We start from the raw sequence: 21,108 nt of genomic DNA on the forward strand, positions 1-21,108 counted from the left end.
AACCCATCGCAAAACAGTGTGTCAGTGTTGCATGCAAATGTACTTTGCCTCAGGTGTGTTTTACTACATATACGTGACCGGGTTTACCCATTAAAAAAATAAACACCACACTGTGGAGGGAAATGATAGTGATAGGTGTAACCTCAGTGGTTCATTGCCACTTCACGATTGAAATGTCAAAGGATGATCTCAATGCCTCATGTTGACCGCCAAAAAGAGGTTCCGTCTTCAGCATCATCAGTTACTCATATGTACTCATCTTTGTCAAAATATGTAAAAAAGATGAATAGGAAAGATGTCTTTTTATAATCGGAGTTCCTGATTGGAATGGGCTAATATCCTAGAAGATCATGGCAGCCAAAACCATTTGAATGAAATGTACAACATTTTTATTTTAATGAAAATGCACAGATAGCCTCTATGGTTTTCTTTTATAAAAAATACAAATATTTTTCTTCCACAGATACATACATAACAGCAATATTTGACAGGCCCATCTTTAAAAGAACGGCTATTGTACATTATAATCAGCCACCTCAACATGGTAGCAAATATGCAGAAGAGATTGACTTAAAGGTTTAAATACTTTTAAATAGACTTTTTTTTTTAAATAGACAAAAATGCAAACACTGTAAGCAAAACAGATTTGCAACAAAAACACAGCTATATCATAGGAAATCACTGCAGATCAATTTTTGGACATTCATGCAAAAGCTTTTGAGAGTTTTCAGCAGGCAGACCCAACACATAGTGAATAATGCCTTATTCACTATGTGTTGGGTCTGCCAGCTGAATCAGCAGCAATGGAAAAGTGTAAACATTGGTTATAAGGTATCAAGTGATTGGTGTCCATGCTCAATTCAGCCAAAAGACCAGAGCCACACATTAGAAGAGTTCACTTGGTGGCAAGGTAAGATACCATAGTCCATTTTTTGACAAAAGAATACATGGAGGTCCTTGTATCACCAATGAGGTGCTTAAGTTGGAAAAGTGATACTTTAAGAGTCATCATCAGTTTTTATGACATGAAAGAGAGTGACATTAAATATGACCTGGTGTCCGTTATTCCAGGCATACAGTGCTCTCTCTTTGGCGTTGTAGTCAAGCATGGAGATATGAAAGTACTGGTTGTGGAAAGGAATGTCTATGTATTCGTAGGTTGAAGTCTTGGTAGAGTAAGCGTAGTAAACCTTTGCTCCCGACAGGTGAGAGTTAGTGATATAGAGCGTCCCACAGATCATGAACGACTCACCCGCGTTCCTCTTGGAGTATTCGGTGTTCCAAGTCTTCAGGACATGCAGGGTGTCGGGGTCGATCTGGGACACGACGACATTTCCAGCGTTTTGATTGGTTGCGTACACAACCCACATTCCCAGTTCATCAGCCATGACGTCGATGTCGGAGAACCCCCCCCATGTATATGGGTACATGTTGTGGAAGCCGGCGAACTCCAGAGCTCTCTGGGCCAGAACGCTGCCCGTCTCAAAGCTGTACTTCACGATGATGTTGCTCTGGTACTTGTTGTAGTAGAGCGATCCATTGTAGACCATATGATTGGTTCCCTCCCATTTAAATGGGAGGCTGTATGTTCGAGAAACCACCCCCGCTACAAAGTCGTCCATTGTCTTGTACTCACGCACAATCTTGCTGTTGGTGTAACTGTCCATATACCAAACCTACAGCAGAGAGGATGAACAGGAAGGGTAATGAGAAACAGCTGACCCCTGATAGATACACATGTCAAACTGTCTGTTTCTGAGCTCGTTTTTATATCATCTTTAAATCATTCATGTGGTTTTTTGAAGAAATGCAGTTCAGAGAAGATCACTTCAGACACTACTATAATGTTGATTTAATCCTCAAAATACCCTTCACGCAAACAGTCAGGCCCATCTTGTTGTGATATTTACCTACTCTAAAAACACAGATATTGTACTGTACACACAACCATTTAGAAAGCTTTAATAACTCACCCTGTTGTTTCTGGTGGATGCCAGAGGGTCAGTCATCCATGCCCCAAACCGGGTTCCAGATGTCTTTATTGTAACAGGTCCAGTGATTTTCATTAATTTCCCACACGCTGTTAATAAAGAAATGCAGCGATAAGATGTGCTGTGGTGCTTTTGGTCTCTAACTAGATTTCACAAGCCAATTTCATGCCTGTGCCACCAGAGAGTGTGCCCTCTGTGCATACTAAGATAGCATTGGCAGTGAGCTGCTTTATTTAACTGAAGGCTTAATGGTGCTTCTGCTGTTTGTATAGCTCTATTGTTTAAGACATTTCTTTTCCTGCATTTCTGCTGTATTTCATAGTGAGATAGCTTATGCCTTATGGAGAGACAGAAACGATTGCATGGCCATTCAAATATTGTTTTTAAAGGAAACACATTTTTGTGTGGGACATAAGACCAACACAACAAAAAAAACATTACGTTACGTATACAACAAGGATACATACTCTTTCTATGACAGTGGATGTTATATAGCGAATAGCAAATCCAATTGTAATGCCAGTTGTGCAAGTACTATTTGTTCACTTGTACCATTGTTAGAACTATTCCTAATGACACTAAAGAAGACTCTTGAACATGCAGTGTTTACTCACTTAGCTTGCCCATGCAGCTGCGCAGCCTGTTGTCCAGACGCAGGACTCGCTGATAGAGCTCGTCATAGTCGAAGGCCCCGAGCTCCTCCTGGATGCTCGTCAGCACTGCAGAGAGGTTCTTGATCTCCTCTTTGAACAGGGAAATGACTGCAGCATCCATCTTGTACTGCTCCAGCACGGGGATCAGCGGCTTTAGCTCGTCCATCTTGTCGTTAAGCTCCTGCAGAAGTGACAGTAAAACAAAGAGGTGGAACATTGTTGGTAGGTAGGATGGTCATGGACAAACACATCTATAGTTTGTAGACAGAGAAGCAAGCCCTGCTTCAGGCAACGTTGACTTCTTGTTATCTGAACCACTGAAATATCTGAAATGATATACACATCCTTTGTTGTTTCAGAGCTCCATGCTAATATAATAGGATTATAGTCTCAAGTGACTTGCATTTTTAATCATTATCAAATATACTGATATTATGTTTACTGTACAGTAGGAGGCACCTAATGGAGCTATAAGCCAACAAGCCTTGATCCATTTATCATTCCATACATGTTCCTTTTCAGCTTGTTGGAAACCATATATTAATACACAGTAACAGATCAACGTGAGTTTGGAACTCTGATTTTCAGTCTTTCTTGAAGAACTCCATAGAATACTAAGATGAAATAGGATTTAAAACCTGTATACAAGCATCCCGGATGCACAATAGCATCCGTGAATTGAATGCCACATTTAACATTTCAGTTCAGATTTGATTAAATGAGGCAGTGATTAAGCGATGGTGAAGACTACCTGAAAGTTTCTGGCTATGATGGATTTTCTGTCATCCTCGATCTGTCTGAACTTGGTCCTCAGGCCCTTCATCTGGTTTTCCATCTTCATGACATATTGGAAATCCCTCTGGGTCCTGAGGTTCAGAACCTCAATGGACTGAGACATGTTATGCACCTGGAATGAAACAGTGATAAATAATCACCCCTAAGAGTGTAACCACTCACAAATTGGAAATGTAGCGGTGTAGTATAACATTTTATGATGAACTCAGCAGGTGATTTAAGGATGCCTTCCGTTCGCTGCTTCTTTCTTTTCACGGCAAATAATTGAAAGGCACTTTGATGGGTTTTCCCTGGTGAGCCTGCATGTGTACCTGAATGTGTGACAAGCTTATTTTGAAAAAGAACAAAGGTGGTAAAGCCTAGCAGCAGCGAACCTGTGTTTAATAAAACATATAAACTTGTTATTTCCTAATTCCCATATTAAACAGGAGAGTGTATCTGCCTGTGTCAGGGTGCTAAATACCCCCTCTGCTCACCTTCTCCAGCAGCTGGCGGAGCTGTCTGCTCTTGGCATCTCTGGAGCACAGGCTCTGTTCAGGAGCCACCACGGTGCAGATACAGCGGCCATCAGCATCCTGAGCCGAGCTGTACACCTGCCAGCCCTCCTTTGGGCCGATAGTCTGCGAGCAAACAAATGCACATTAGTTTTAGCATTGTATAATCATTGAGTTCATACTTAGGTGACATGGATGTTTTTCGGAAAAGCTGTTTACCTCAATATATTCTAAGCATGGGAACAAAGAAATGCTACAGAGACTAATCGGCTTTGCGTGATGCACAGCTAAAATAGAAGGTATAAAATATGGTCAAATGATCCAGGAAATAACCCTGTAGGTTTCTGAAGAGCTGTTGTGAATAGACTACTACATCCGGTTTTACTTTACTGAGAAAATGCCTTTATTGCTGATCCCTAGCAAAGATATACATTTATCACCGCAATTGAAAGTGGCATTGAACTGGAATGATTTGTTTTTGGAAGAAAGTACAGGACTCAAATCTTCCAAATTCTGGATAGTTACAGCCTCCATTCAAATATCCCTGGAGGCTGTCTGCTCTTTCTATGTTTCTAGGTTACTACGATGCCACTATGTCAGAGCTGTGGGGTAGTAGAAAACATGTTAATAACAATAATACATTAGATTTATATAGCACACTTTAAAAACAACGTCATCTCAAGGTGCTTCACAAAGCTATAAGGAGAAAATAATAAAACAAATAAAATAAAAATATATCTAAGGAGCATATTGAATAAAAGGTTAAGAGCATAAAAGGGTTAAAATAAAATAAATAAATAAAGTAAAGGAAAGTCAGTAAAATGCGGTACGGAACAGGTGGGTCTTGAGGCATTTCCTAAAAACTGAGAGTGATGCCGAGGTCCGTATGTTCTCTGGAAGCTGATTCCACAGACGTGGACCCAGGGAGGAGAAAGCACGGTCTCCCATGCTGGCCAGTTTTGTCCGCGGAACAGCCAGGAGATTGGAGCTGGCTGACCTGAGTGTGCGTGAGGTATGGGAATGTTTTCTGGTTAGCAGTTCCTGTAGGTAGGTGGGGCCAGTGTAGGGCTGCTCGATTATGGCAAAAATCATAATCTCGATTATTTGGGTCAATAATTGATATCACGATTATTAAAAACGATTATCCATTTACTTTGAAAACATCCATTTATTGAAAAAAAAATTGAACAGTATGTTTAGTTTTATTTCGATTACGTTGTTTTCGTAATCGTTGCAAGCCAAAATCGTAATTGCGATTAAAATACGACTAATTGAGCAGCCCTAGGCCAGTGTGGTTGATGGCGTTGAAGACCATTATGAGGACTTTGTAGTTGATCCGGTGTGTTACAGGGAGCCAGTGGAGTGAGTGAAGGATGGGGGTGATGTGCTCTGATTTGCGTGTTTTTGTGAGTATCCGGCCGGCACAGTTTTTTATCTTGCCATTCAGAATGGAGTATTTTGTATTGCCATTACACATTGCACTCCAAAATAATTGTTGTCGAACTGCAGCCTTTGAGTACTTAAATTCATACGACCTGTGGCCATGCGCTCTCCAGCAAATGAAGAGATGTAGCTTACGCTTCAATCAAGCAAAAACAGACAAACAAGCCTGAAGATTCTTTCGTATTCATATCAATATTTATGTACTTTGCCACAAAGGACTCTGCCTGTAAACCCTGCCATCCACTTTAATCCAGGTTACATATCTGAGCGAAAAGGAGGTACAATTGGAAGGAGAGGGGTTTATGAGCAAACATAAGAACTGAAGAGATGTTTATGTAGGAAAACAGTTCATGAAAAAAACAATGAAAAGAGGACAATGCTGACAAAGAAATACAAAGACGACGACTGTCAATTAGGCAGGAAGAGATAGAGAAGGAGACTAGGTATTCTGCCACCGCCACATATATCAATTCAGAGAAAAACAAAGACAGCAAGTATAATATGATGAGATGAGGGATTAACAGGGAGGGCACCAGCGTGAGGAAACAATAAGGGAAAACAGACAGAGAAGCAAAATAGAAATAGGCAGATTTACAGATATGTTTATATAGGCTGCATGGTATGTTCGAATAAATATACCCAGTAGGATAGAAATGTGTCATTGCACTGCCTTCTCTATCAACTATTTAATTGTGTGGTATGTGAAAAAAACGAAAAGGCACACATGCAGTTTAATAGCATTGAGTTTTACTCATAAAAAAGCGCTATTGATTAGGCGAAGGCTAACTTTCAATATTTGTTATCTCTCGCTCCGTTATATAGCAGGCGAGCAGACTCCAAGGCCACAATGGTTTCACAGAGCTGCGCGACAAACTCCAGTCATTAATCATCCTCACAAAAGAGCATCAAGCAGCTCAAAGTTCTCCCCCAGACGCTCAGCATTGTACACACATGTACACACACACACGAGTGGTTATATACAGTATGTACCGCACACACAAACACATTACTAGTGGCAAAGGCACGGTCATGCTCCCTCTGTAGTTTTCTTTTTGATCTACTAGTTTTCAATGGCCAGGGTTAGACTTAAGCCTTTTGAAGGCTGCTATGCTCCAGCCATCAATACTTTTGGAGCCTAGTTGCCAACAGACAATATTGTGTGGGAGTATTCAACCGTAAAACAACAGCAAAATGTATCTCTCTTTTCTTTTTGTATCAAAAAAGGAACCCTTTGGTGCTACAACAATCCGCACTAACCCTCTCTAAACTTCTGACCAGTTTAATGATGTCAATCAAGAGTTTTCATTTAAATTCAAGTTATACAACAGCATCACATATAGCATGTCAAATTACCATATAATTGCCTCTGCATATGTGTGACTGTCTCACCAAATGAGTTACATGATAATCTGAACACAGGTCGCAGAGAAATCAAACATCCAACAGGCTTATCTTGTATTTACACATTTGTTCCCAACAGGCCCTATTATTAAATGAATCAAGGACAGTCCAGTTATCACGCAAATAAATGAACATGACTTTATATGTTTAGTGCTGAAAATGTATTATCATGAGAGGTGCAATATGTAATACCTCCAAAGTAATGGGGGTCAGTATTTCACGTCTACTACTGTGTCCATATCATCTAAAAATCAACAGTCACATTTGTTAATGAATAAAAAGGCAACTTCTTACTAACAGCAGGACAAGAATGTGCAAAAGTGGACCAAACTGCAGAGACTCAGACTGGCAGTCAAAAAAGAAACATTGCTATTTTATAATCTTCACCTGAGGCGGAAGTAACACATAAGTGGCTCGCTCCAGATGGGCATCTGTTTCAAAAAGTTGCAAGAAGCAAGGAGCTCTGCACTGGCAACTTCCTTAAGTGCTTAAACTTGCAAATGCCTTGTTGATTTAAATATTCCCACATGTACCAGATACACCAGCATCAGCTACAGTATGGGTCAAAAAGGATTTCAGATTCATGCCAATGTTCTGGCCTGTATCCAAAATAACCTGTTATATGCCCCAATAGGCTACTACCAATTGTAGAACATGTTGCTGCAATTGACAGCCAGGATAAAGAACTAACACTGGAGAAAGAAATCCTAAAATACCGGGAGGATGTCATATTAGCTGGATCTGACACAAACTGCGACAAAACCTTTGATTTAACCTAAATAATCCTACAATTGGCTACATATTAAATACAATACCTATAACACTGACCATCTGCTGGTGGCCCACCAAAGCTTCCTATCTGGTCCACAAAACATTAACAAATTCATACAATATAAATAGGATTGTTATCTACTGTTCACACAGTAATAACAGTGCTAAACAGCTGGTTTAATCCATATCACATTGTGTTTCCAGAGACCACAAGAATCAGTAACAGTTTAGAAAGGGGTCAGGATATAATGTTAGAACAATGTGATCCACAATCAGTACAAATTCAACTAATTGCATATTGTCGAATGCAGCAACAACGTACGTTTGAAAGTCAATGACCTCGCTCTGCAGTAAGAAACTTGAACTTGAATCCCTAAAAAGAAAAGAACTGTGAAATGACATAACATAGCGAGTTTCTGCCATAATGTCTAGTGAACAGGCTCTCTGTACTTGGCTTAGCTGTGTCACACTTTTAACCTTGTGATCCAGAACTTATTGTGCAGACTACAAATGATTGCCACCGTTGGTTTCATGGTTACACTGCAATGTACTGCGAGCTTTATGCTGCTAAGACTCTGCACCTGAGCCCATTAAATAAACTGAAAACATGACATTCACATACTTCAAAGCACACACCAGCACCAGCTGCACCAGACTCTGAACTACGTTTGTATCTGAATGTGCAAAAGACCAACAGCTCCATCTTGGACATCTCCGGGCAGAAACATGGCTGTAATTACTGCCTGGTGGATTCTATTCTTCTTAAAGGCCTCCTGTAATGTAGAGGATGCATTACAGACCTCTATCCGATTTATGATTCAAGAAAGTTCATTTGAAGTGAAACAAAAAGGTTTTATTTTCTGTGTCAGTTTCATGTATTCTGTACAGCACACCCTTTTCTGGTTGTTATTCTGCCATCAATATGTTTTTTACTTACTTTGACAACATTATCTTTGCCCCATCAACATTTATTTGTGATTGAGGGAAAAACGTAGGGGGCTGATGAGGGGATTGAAAGTGAGTGGATGAGGCAATGCGGGTTAGATGTTTCAGATTGAAGATGGGAGGCATGACCGTGAGCAGTTTAACATTACAGTTTTGAAAACAGTTCTGAAAGGGGAGGCATGTTGGGTTGTGCTCTCTGCTTTACTTTTTTCTGCACAATGTTCCGTTTCAAATATATTTATTTTTTGGATATCTTTCACTCCAGTAAATTAAACGTCTGTGTTAACAGCACTTATCATTTAATAGCAGATCATTTGTTGCTCCTTGAAGCCCTGCATGCAACACTAGTTGGACTCTCGCAGACGAGCGACTCATTTTAGTGCTAAGTGAATCTGTTTTAGCCACTGCCAAGATTCACAGCGAGTCCATACTGTAACCGACTGTCTGCACCCTAAACTAATCTCCACACTGCTGAGTATAGCCTTGCAGTCTTGATCTAATTCCTGTTGCCTGTCTCATGATGGCTGATTCCATTTGTTATATGAGTCTGGCATTGTGAGGAACTCCCCAGAGGGATAGCACAGGTGAGAAAGTGAGGGTGAAAAATGAAATGATTGTCGGTGGCAGTGGCAGAAATCAATCCGTTATAAATACAGTCTAGATGAACAGCGGGAGCTAGCCAACTCGCTCTACCGCCTCAGCTGGAGCTGCAGAGAGGAAACAAATTGACACTAATCTATTTCTAAGGAGCCATTATCATTGTTTTGTCACTGTAGGGTAACATATGGAAGGGGACTATATGAAGCATACTCTCAGCTCCCATAAGTCACACATGCCTTTACATCTTAACTCATTATCTCTACTGGTTATTTATGCCCACATTATAGGACACTATACACACACAGATTGGCAATTCATTTATTTTCACTGCACTGATGTGGCACTTGGATAAAATATTCAGTTAACAGACATGTGTAAGGAACTGTTCTGTATCTACTTTGCTTTGCATGCTGTTACCAAACTTTAGAGGGCATATTTGACTCATTTTCAGTTTCACATTTGTACTTTGTGCCTCTGCTGTGACTTGCATTAATGTTGAAAAAGGTCTTTATTTTATTTACCTCTTTTCACCCTCTGTCTGAAACCAGAGCCCAGTCTGCTGTGATTGGTTAGCTTCAAGGCTCTGTTGTGATTTTCCAACTGCCTACAGATGTCCCGCTCCATATCACGTACAATGTGTTGGAGCCCTAGTAGCATGAGTGTTACGTAGTGATGTCACTATGTTACAGTAGTAAGCAAAGGAGTTCATTGGAGGAGTTTCATGCAGGGGGGACGAACCCTACAGAAAAGGGAAAACCCCCAAAAGCACAATAGGGCACCTTTAAAATGAGTATTGTGTGGTATTATACTTTAAAAAAATCCCTGTAACTACAGTAAATGTAGAAACAAATCCCGCAACCAGTGATGCCAATAAAACTAAATCTCATATCACAGTTCTGCTGCCTTCCTGTCTGCCACAAGACAAAGACCTTAACAGATGCTATCTATTCAGTCATCCATCAACCTGTCCAAACAAAAAGCCGCCAGAGTATTGGAGGCAAGTCAAGTGGAATGTGCATGTCAGTACTATAACTGATGATCATACTGCCTAAATGAGTTAACATTTGAGCTCTAATGGCAGAAGAAGATGAATTTGCACGTGCAGCCAGCTCGGAAGCAGCCTGATGCAGACAGCTGTGACAAACGGTAACACCCCTAAACACAGCAGCAACAGCAATCCTGACAACTATAATCCTGAGGCGGAAAAAAAAGTAAGATACTGACAAAGGGAGGATGCATTCTAGGGAGGGTAAGGGAATTGAAAAAAACAAAGCCCAAGAAAAGAAGATATTTTTCCTCGGATGTGACTTTGATGAGAGCCGTGCAAGGAGATGAATTTCCTAGAGGTGTGCCACCTTCTTGCCCATTTTGCACCCAGCGAAGATGGAATAGATCATTCTGCCCTAGACGGTCTCTGAATGAGCCGGAGCATTATCTTGTTCACCCTCATGCCTCCTCTCCGGGGTGTGCTTCAGTGAGTCTTCTGGCTGAACAAGTCATGTCAGTCATAAGCAAAACGGAGAGTGATAAGGAGACAGTCCTCAAACAATATCTGTGGAGGGAAGCAGGCAAACATCTCCGGGCCACGCCGAATGGCACATGTACACAAGCAGAATACCAAGCAGCTGTGACAGTGCTCTAACATAACATTTCATTTTCAATATGCTGAAATAACGTCAGGTTGAAGACGTCTCAAATTACGATGGGTAGAAGATGTAGATAGTTAAGACTGGTGTATTTGATACAAATGTAAACACCCTCATCTTAAGCCATGTAATTGGACTTTTACTTATCATATTCTAGTTTTACACATGCCGTGATAAGAACCCTTTCTGAATTGATGCCCTGTGTCATCAACATGCACTCATATTGGTCTCAAAGTGTTTTTAAAGTAAGAGTATGCTCATTAGTCTCAAGAATCTCTTAACCACAGATTCTGCAGGCTTTTGCAGCAAAGTTAGTCCACCTGATTATTCCTTGCTCTTTAACAACCTTTGAGTCTTCCCCTAATTATGCTCCACAGCGGCACCAGTGTGTTGGTATTGAAGACTTCGGCCTACATTCTGATGTAGAAGCAGTGTGCAGAAGAAGATTATGCATCACTTAAGGATGTATGTGTTCACGCTGGTTAGGTATCAGCGGGATAATATGCAATAATTGCAATTTTTGGATCTACAAGGATAAAACCATTTGAACACTGCTATAATCTTTTAGATTACATTGATTTAGTTTGTTCAGTGCACTCCCGGAAGTCCTTTGAACTGATACTGCAATATTTAAGCTGTAACGGGCCGTCTCTACGGCAGCGTTAAAAAATCTTGAAACGCTTCTGCCCATTCACTTTGAATGGGGTGACGTCACTTTTTTTCGCTTTCGCCGAAATGCATTGTGGGCAGGCGAGCGGAGATTCTCAGGATTTTCAAGATCCAAAGTTGAACAATGTTCAACTTTTGAAGCTGAGGAGGAAGCGTCAGCCAATCAAATCCCGTGTACGCAAATCTGACAGTTCAAGCTCTAGCCAATCAAACGGCGTGTATGCTGGGAGAGACATACCGCAGGTCATTTCCTCATATTCCAAAAAATGGAGGAGAAATTAGCGGTAGCGAATCAATCACCCGGTGCTTTATGACCAGACCTACCGGGATATAAACCGGAGGAGCCAGGCATGGAGGGAGGTGGCAGAGACAGTGGTATGTTTTCGCCTGTTTTGGGGAGTTTATATCCAGTTTACTTCGGGCTTTTTGGCTTCGTATGTCGCGGGCGGGAGATTCATGTGATTGGTTGATCGCAAAAAAATCCCCAAGCTTCAGATACGCCCACCTCCAAGATCTTTTTAACGCTGCCGTGGAGACGGCCCGTAAGTGTTTCCGTTTCTTAGAATGCTTTGTAGCAACTTTAAGAGAATGTGTCTAAACATGTTGCTCAAATGAAAGCAGCATTTCGAGCGTGCACTGTACATTCACAGATGTAGGATTTTTTGTAGGATCTCCTCTTGTATATTGAAGAAAAGAGCGCGTGTGCAATATTGTGACATAAGAATGAAGCGCTTTTCCTAATGTAGAATAATTAACATGAAAACTCATGTTTAGGTATTAGCAAGCTCCACGGCTAACCAGAGACTAACGAGCTGGAATGTGTAGTTTCTCTCTTACCATGAACTACATCACAGTTTTGTTAAAAGGCGCCGCTGTTGATTTAACATCAACGCTGATCGGACATCCACACAATATTTCTCTTTTAGGTTTTAGGCCATGGAAATCTAATTCAACTCTAGTGCCTGAAAATCAGTCCAGATTTTTGCCTTTGATTAGAGCTAATTAACGTTATTTTATATTTGATCTTCCCTAGTAAGAAATGAACAGGCATAGCCCAAAATCATCTCTCTGGTTGATTGAGTACAGTATACATTTATTGGGACCACGAATGTCTTCCCTTCCTCTCAGGTCCAGCTCTCATTCAGTGATACGCATGTGATATGGAGCCTGCTCGGGCTGTAATTATAGTAATCACAGGGGCCCGAGGGTCCCTAACTATGCCCCTGGTAGTTTCAACATCATGATTTTAAGCATTTCATAATTATACATAATAGTAGTACCTATGTTGAAAGAATAGTATGGACTAAAAGACAGAGGAGGGAAAGGCACATTGCTTATGTAGATGTTATATTACTAATCAACAAGGTGAATAAGCATGTCTGACATACTGTACCATAAGCTCAATCCAATTATCCACAACATGTCTCTGCCCCACATTCCTACTGACACATCATTACAACCTCACACAAACATCTTTCTACGTCCGAGCAGAAAGTGCCATATATTTTCCCTTCTGTTGGTATACACATTTCAAATCTATCATAAGCAGGCTTCCTTTATTTCCAGTCCATCAGCTCCGAAGACCCCCTCCCCTGCTTCAAACATGAAACATGCAGCGTCACGACTAATGACTTTGCTGGCAGTCTGGCGGCTGGCTGCTTGTTTGTGTAGACACAGACTGTTGATATTCAGAGGTCGTCAGCTTGTATTTGGTGAAAACAGTTGTGAGAAAAATAAAATGGCTGTGTGCATTTGTAGGTGTGTGCCCACAGCACGTCTCATTTTTTAATATGACTTTTGTGCCAGTCAAATGTTTGTACAGAACATGTATAACTGCTGATTCTAAAGGATTTGAAAAGCTTCAAAGAATTGCATGTTGTGATTGTGATTAATGATCGACTTCCTAAGAAAAACTCCATTCATCATGACTGCTACTGTTACTACATTTCAAGCTTGAATGAGCACTGTGTAACACAAAAAATGAAAGTAGAATAGAACAAAAACAGTTACAATGAAATATAATGTTGTAAAAACATGAAACATAACTTACATGAAATCAATTATTTTGAAACTCAAATCTCAAATTTGATTCCGAGCCATTAGGTGAAGGAAGATATGTTGTGTGCGTTTTAAGTGATCAATACATTTGGCCTGACATCAGACTCATGGACTCTATTAACTCTCTTTCTCTTGTAATCAATATGTCCCCCAGGTGCAGGACATAATGTGTAATCATAAAACACAAATCCCAGCCATTATTTTGATGCTGTTGAGAGTTAGAAAGTGCCGTTAGCATTCACTGTGTAATTACCCGGCTGGCACAGACCATAAGGGAAAACAAACTATGCAAATATTTCCTTTACTCACAAAGGCTCCTTGGGGATCCATTGTGTACACTGCAGAGGTAATATCTACCAAACCAAGAGAAAGGGGAATACATACCACTACCCCTAGCTTTAGTTTATTCAGAATAGTTCTGGTTCTCAATAGGTTATTTTAAAGTTGCTAAACTGAACGAGGAAAAAAAACCCAGCCCTAACACATGAACGTGAAGGCCAGGAGGTAGAGGCTTCCGCCCCTTACTATAATGAACAAAGCCTTGTGTAAAAGGTCTGACAGCCTGTGAGTGACAGCTTAATCATTTCCAGTTTAGTGTAATACCATAAAAGGTTTGCCTTTCCAGATCATTTTCAAACACTGAAGCAGAGAGGCCTTTTGGGCCGTGCAGCAATTTGCATGCAGCTCTTGCACCAGCAATATCTCATATTCCTCGATGGCAGCAGTGTATTCATCGATTTAATCAAATAGATGAAAGATAAGAACTGAGCTGAATGATGGTCATCCGAGGGAACCAGGGGCAGCACTGCACAAATATATTTCTAAACTAGAAAGAGAATGACAGAGTAGATAATATCTCAAGCTCTTTGTTAACGCAATAACAAAAACCTCCAGACCAGGGGTGCTCAGGGCTGTTACGGTTATTTTCATAAATCAATTAATGTTTCATGGAATTGCTTAAAGGTCCCATGTCATGGCCATTTCAACTGATCATAATTCCATTGTTGAGGTCTACTAAAATAGATTTATATTGTGCAATTTTCCAAACTCACATTGGTTTCTCATACAGCATCTCTGTATAGTATGTGTATTCACTCTCTGTCGTAAACAACTTGTTGGAGCTCCTGCCCCCCCCCCTCCTTATGAGCCCAGTGGCCGTCTGCGAGACAGCGAGACACAGCGAAACCCAGCCCGAACACACACACCCGCAGCCTGGCTGGGAGTTTGTGTGTGTGCTCACACACAGACTCACAGCCTCGCCGCGTCCCGCCGTCTCAGGGAGGAGAAATCGGCAGAGCTGCAGCTGAGAAAAGATTGAGTGTGTGTGTGTGAGGAAGGACGTAACGGCTCCACGGACGTAACGTAACGGCTCCACGGATTGGTCCATTTGGACCAATGGGTCCATTTGGGTACGGGCACTGGTACCCAGGAAGAAAAACAGAAATCTCCAACGAGGCATTCTGGGGCAGCATAGACAGGTCTTTTCTGTGTTAGAGTTTTACTCGCTACAGGGTGTACTTTGAGGGTTTGTGACTTTGCAGACCGTTTACATGAAGAAAAAGCTACATACTGTAACACACAAGGGGACGGGTAATAACCGGAAAAGCATGACATGGGACCTTTAACATATGAAAGCATCAAAGGCTGTTTCTGTATAACCACCACTCAAAGATAGGCATTTGAAATAAAAACTGGCGGCCAATGATGACAATGGAAGAGATTTAACTTGGAGATATTTGGTATTTCTACCTGATGACAATACACTGATTAACAATCAATTACATTTCTCTATGGACTATTTGATTAATCACCTCATTGTTTTAGGACTAGGAGAGGATCAAAGATCTCACTCCTTGTATAAAGCAGTATCTGCTCAAAAAGGTTTGGACAGCTGCATTTGGAATGATGGATAACGTTTCCTTTCTTCTGTGGGTTGCTGCACAGAAAGCGTGTGCGGTGAAGTTTCAGCACCAGAGAGTGGACAGCTCCCCACCCTCACCACCTGAAGACCCCGAGCAACATATAGATGTTCCAATTAATCATAAGGGACTTTGATCAGGCTGGTCCACTGTACTCACTGTTATTCCAGCCTTCCCTTTGTAAACATCTACGGATCCTATGCATGTATGTGATTCCATTTCCCTGAGACATCTGTTCCTGTCTGTATACATCACAGATGGAAGCATCTGTAGGTCTCGCTCAATGCACTTTCTCTCGTAACTGCATTATAAGCTAATCCATTAGTCTTACAAATAAGAAGATGCTCATTAGTTTAAAATGGGTGAATACTAATGTGAGTGTCACAAAGCCAAGAGAACTGTGTTCTACCAGATTTGAACCTTAAGTAAACGCTGGTTAAATGTTCTGCTTATTGTATGACTGATACATACTGTATATTTCCATGTCTTTTTCCTTAGAAATAGGGTGTGCAAAACAGAAAAAAACTGCATGTAAATGAGTCAGTTGTTCCGATAAAACAGCACCAACTAAATATACAAAAAAGGGTTAATTTGCTAATCCGTCACAGGTAACACAATACTTTATTACCCGTACTGGCTCTATATTTTCCCAAAAGTTTTAGAATGGATTCATATGATGTGTTTAAGCCCACCTTTGTGCATGGGCGCTGCAGGCATACCGATTAGGCATAGTTATTATTTGTATGATAATTAGGAGGGAAAAGTCCACGTAGGCCTATAGGTGAGTGTGGATGTGTGACACTTAACGAGCATGCCTTCAAATGTTAATATAAATGATGGAAAAATAAAGGAACATTGAATTGTAGGACTTTTCAGTGAAGTTTGGCATGACAGCCTCCATAAAAGAAACTGGCACGTATCGGGGCGAGGGTTGCTGTCCTCGCGCCCTGTTATAATATCACCGGTAAACAATACTGCGCTGTGTCAGAAATAAGTGGCAACAAGTCATAAGAAATAGAATAAAAAAAGGCACTCACCATAGAGGGATATAATCCGAAGATGGTGAGGGAGAGCACGGGGTACAGGACGCTCAACAGGACCCGCATGGTGACGGGCTCCGGGCGGCCACTTGTCTCCAAGGCGCAGTCCTACAACATGGAGCTCGTGTCCGCTCCGTTACCTCAGCGCCTCTCTACTGCTGTGGATCCACACACAGCGCTCCGACGGCCGCACAGGGTGCACTCGTTCTCCGGCATCACACTCACCGCTCCCGGTGCTCCGACTGAAGGTAGTGCCGAGGGAAAAAGTTTTGAGCGAGTGGGAAATATTCAAATATCTCAGATCTAGCAGACTGCAGAGGGGGCGCGACGAGGATGTGACATCACTGAAGGGTTTTAAGGGGTTATGTCTATCTATCTATCTATCTATCTATCTATCTATCTGTCTATCTATCTATCTATCTATCTATCTATCTATCTATCTATCTATCTATCTATCTATCTATCTATCTATCTATCTATCTATCTATCTATCTATCTATCTATCTATCTATCTATATATCTATCTATCTATCTATCTATGATTACAAAGATTGTGTGACCTTTATATTTAGTTCATTTGACTTAAATGAAAATGCTTTGCTCTTGTTGATTTCAGTGCCAATGGCTCTTTGATTTTCCTAAACACAACTGTACTGAAGAGTGTGTGTGAGTGTGACGTGTGTGTGTGTGTTTGGGTGTTTGGGTGTGAACTGACTCCCTTTGCAAATAGTTAAGACTCAATTGCTATATCATGGATGATAATAACAGTAACATCAAAGAGGAATAAAGTGGATTGATTAAAACTGTCAATATGTAACAATGGGCATAAAGAACTGAATACAACGATCACTTTTTCATCGCGTAATATAACATTCTGTGTAAAACAAGGTACAAATAAAAGTTATAAAAATGTATCGATGTGCAAATTAATTTCACAAGAAACTCATCTTTGGCATGTCATGGCTTTACAAAGAATTGTTTCTGCTCTATGTGATATACTAGCACAAGGTCATCAGCAACGAACATATATTAAGAGCTACAGCAAGTTTCCATCACTGAAAAGACACCACGGTGCCTCAGATTTTTTTTAGAAGAGCGTAGCAACCTAGGGTGCCTGGTTCTTTATGACTCTCATTCAGATCCAGTGCTGAAAGGCTTTTATTTACAGGGCCTGCGGGTGGGTTCTGCACATACCTGCATACAGTTTCATGAATATCTCATGCCAGAGATATTCATGAAACTATTCATCAGTGGAGCAGCAGTGGGGAGATGAGATGCCAGAGCAGTGTGAAGATGCTGCTCCTGGAGAAGCAGCCGTATGGGGCCATGATCTGTTGTGCTGCCTGCAGTGGTAGACAGTTGAAGTCTCGATGATTTGGTCATCAGCAGGGTGACACTGGTGGAATTTGCTCTTCTCATCTTTTGTAATGAAAAACAATATCTCAAAGGCAACACCCTCCTTTTCTTTTCAACTTTGTAAAGGCTTTATATGGTCTACGGCTCCTTTTTGTGTGGTTGCCAATCTTTAAAACCACAGAGAAAATAAAATATAGCTTTATTTCCCTCAGAGTAACTTAGAGTAACAGAAACATTGAAGATTGTTATTGGTCACCCGGATCATCCGTCTTCTTAGCTTGAATACTGTGAGGAATGTGGAGGGAGACAATTGTGAGATAATGATCAAAACAATTCTGCAATTTTTTGCCAATAATCGTAGTTACACGGAAGCACTCTACTGGAGATGTGTTGGAGGTCTTGTTGCTGTAGAAATACAGCCTTGGAAAAAGTCAACTTGTGTCTGGTTACACTTGAAAACACCTAAAGTTGGAAAGGCAGTCTGATGTGGTAACAAAGCCTTCTTTCACTGAACACTAAACTTATAACCTTCATAACTTTGGTAAATCCTAAACGTCGGAAAGATCCTCCTAACCGTCACATTTCACATGCAGTAGGTTGTGGAAAATATTGTATCTAAATACTGGAATTATCGAGAATACATTGTGCATTTTCTGCTGCCCCCATGCAGTTCGTCTGGTAAGTTTCTCCTTATTTAGGTGGCGTGCTGTGCTCAGACTGCAACACAGTGTTCCCTCGGTGGCATATAGAAAAATTCTCCTGTCATAGTACAAAGCAACAGGGAATGAAACCGCTTTTCATTACACCACTTAAAGCACTGCTTACCAATGAGCTGCACAGAGCCATCCGCAGCCCCATTTGTTTGAAGAGGAAACTTTGACACCGGATAGGAAAATAGGCTTACATCTGTGTTTGCATGATAATGAGCCAAGTGTGACCTCTGGTTTTTGAGTGATGTGATAACATGATTCAATCCAATTTATAAAGTAGATTAGGGAAACATAACAATCCAAGCTTAATGCAATGCCTGTTCACGCTCGTATAATTGCGTCTTCATAAAGCAGGTTTTAATAGAGCTGGTTCACACAGTTAAGTTGGAGTAATTAAAATTAAACAGACCTTATGCTGGAGGAGACCAACAGGCTTTTGGGAACATTCTCATTGTGAATTGCACGTTCTGCTGTTTGTTAAGTGTAATTCAGATTTATCTACATATATATTTGTAATTCCTCTGGACTTTTACAACTCCATTAGTGGCCATGTATTGGATGTTGCTATTTATTCTACTAATTAAAAGCCATCTCATATCATCCTGCCTCTGAACAGGTCTCTTATTCCTTCTCATCTATCTATTTTTGTGTGTCCTTTAGCCATCCGTTTCTTTTGATGTATCAAAGAATGTGTGTCAAATATGAGTTTTCTTCGTCAGACGTGCATGTACTGTACAACACCAGATCCTGGGCACACATGTGAAACATGTTAGCACGTGTGTGTCTAAATGTTGTATGTGCATGTCTATCTGCATGTATTTGTCCAGTCGGTCTGGACAGCACTGTTGTCTTCAAATGACTTAGGATCAAATTGTATTGCTCTAGCTAACATGAAAAGCTGATGAACACACAAAGCTGTGAGCATGAGCAGCAGTCCAAATACTCTTGTATCATCATAACCTTTGCCTCTCCTTCCTCCCCTACACTTCAAAAAGTTGACACTCCAGGAGTTGTCACTTATGTTGATGAGCTGATTGACACTTTAAAGCATATTTACAAATCCCTTGAGATAGCCAGTACGCGTGAAGAGACTTTAAATATAAATGTTCCCGCTGTGGGACGAATAAAGCCTTTCTGATTCTGATCAAGCAGAAAGAGACAACATCCAATAAAGAAATGCCTTTTGTTCGCTGGTGTTGAATGGGTTTCAGCAGAGGCGCTAGCTTCAGATTTGATTCAAAGGAAAAACATGCCACTGAAAAGTAACTTAAGCCGTATAAACTGGGGTATTAACATATTGGTTGCTCCAAAAAAGACAGACTGGTTAGGGTTAGGGTTAGGGTTAGGGTTACCAGACCGGCATATGTACTACAGCGTTTCCAGCGGTCTCGTTTGAACAGACACGTTAAATGAAACGAATGCATGTGAACGGAAGACTTTTTTGAAAGCGCATACTGTGCATAAACGCAAACGTTCCCGTGTGCATATGGCCTGAGCATCTAAAATGAACTTGTTATACCTATTGATTTTCATTTTCGGGGATGTATAACATATATAAATATCACCTAGTACAACACATGCTACAGTGAAGGCTGTGTGTTACACGGCCGCCTTGTCTGCAAAACCAAAACATGACAATCCAGACGACAAGAGGAAGTGTTCACTTTTGAAATGTTGTTTTATCCTTTTCTTCATTCAAAAGTGATAAATCTCAAGGAACTCATACAAAACAGCTTTGAGCTTTACCAAACTGTACCGCCAAATCCTCAACAGAGCCAGGGAAGGAGGAACAACTACAACTCCAATTTCCTACCAAAGCCTGTTCACGATCAAATCTCTTTTTTGATCCAAACATTATGAAAATACAGCTCACAGTCACCAAAAGGAAACCAGAACACTCTGCAGAAAACATTCTAACATATGAACTTAGCATCAAGTCCATATAAGGTCATGAGATGTCAGGGATGTTAACATTATGAGATGTTTGAATGTGTATAATTGTTTATGAGGTGTTTATGTCAATCAACAAACAAAGCTAATACACAGACAATAACATGAATGAAGCATGAGTTCAGAGTCCCATAGGATGCCTCTTCAGAACAGTAAGAGTCTCATGTGCCCCCCCCCCCCCCCAGCACGGTAGCCTGGGGGTATTTGAGGCAACCAAAGAAGCACCTGGGGGGCACTTGGACTTTGAGATAGTTTAGTATTGCACTTGAATGGGCCAAGTGCAGCTCTGCAGTGACATGACGCATTGGCAATATTCCACTGGGGAACATACCCTGGTAAAAGGAATGCTTTTGCATTTCAGCACATAGAGCATGAAGTACCTCGGATTGTACCGCAGCCAAAAAAGAGATACGTTCTAATGTTGTATGCAGAAGATGATTTTCATTCAGCAAAAGGTAAAGTGGATAACACTCTGCATCTCACAGTCCTTATACACCATTAGATAGTACCAAATAAAGCAATACAACTGGTGCACAGACTCAGTTTTAAACATGCAGTTATTACACCCATCACTATGGCAGCCGGGTCACAATACACCAGTATCAAGCACGAGCACTGGATAGCATCGAGGCAACAATGAACAATCATCCCTGCAGAAAAGCCTGAA

The 21,108-nt window shown here is 40.9% G+C and overlaps 1 protein-coding gene across 1 annotated transcript; it reads right to left on the reverse strand.

Annotated features, from left to right (window-relative positions):
• Positions 1–420: 420 nt before the first annotated feature.
• Positions 421–16,637, reverse strand: olfm3a (olfactomedin 3a). Its single transcript, XM_034132565.1, has 6 exons — positions 16,423–16,637; positions 3,916–4,059; positions 3,396–3,551; positions 2,606–2,825; positions 1,974–2,080; positions 421–1,676 (listed from the first exon to the last, which is right to left on the reverse strand). Exons 1-6 carry the CDS (start codon positions 16,489–16,491, stop codon positions 999–1,001), a joined length of 1,374 nt encoding a protein of 457 aa, XP_033988456.1. The 5' UTR covers positions 16,492–16,637; the 3' UTR covers positions 421–998.
• Between the last annotated feature and the right edge of the window lie 4,471 nt (positions 16,638–21,108).

The sequence above is a fragment of the Trematomus bernacchii genome, unplaced genomic scaffold, assembly GCF_902827165.1.
Source record: "Trematomus bernacchii unplaced genomic scaffold, fTreBer1.1, whole genome shotgun sequence".
NCBI classification, from domain to species: Eukaryota; Metazoa; Chordata; class Actinopteri; order Perciformes; family Nototheniidae; genus Trematomus; species Trematomus bernacchii.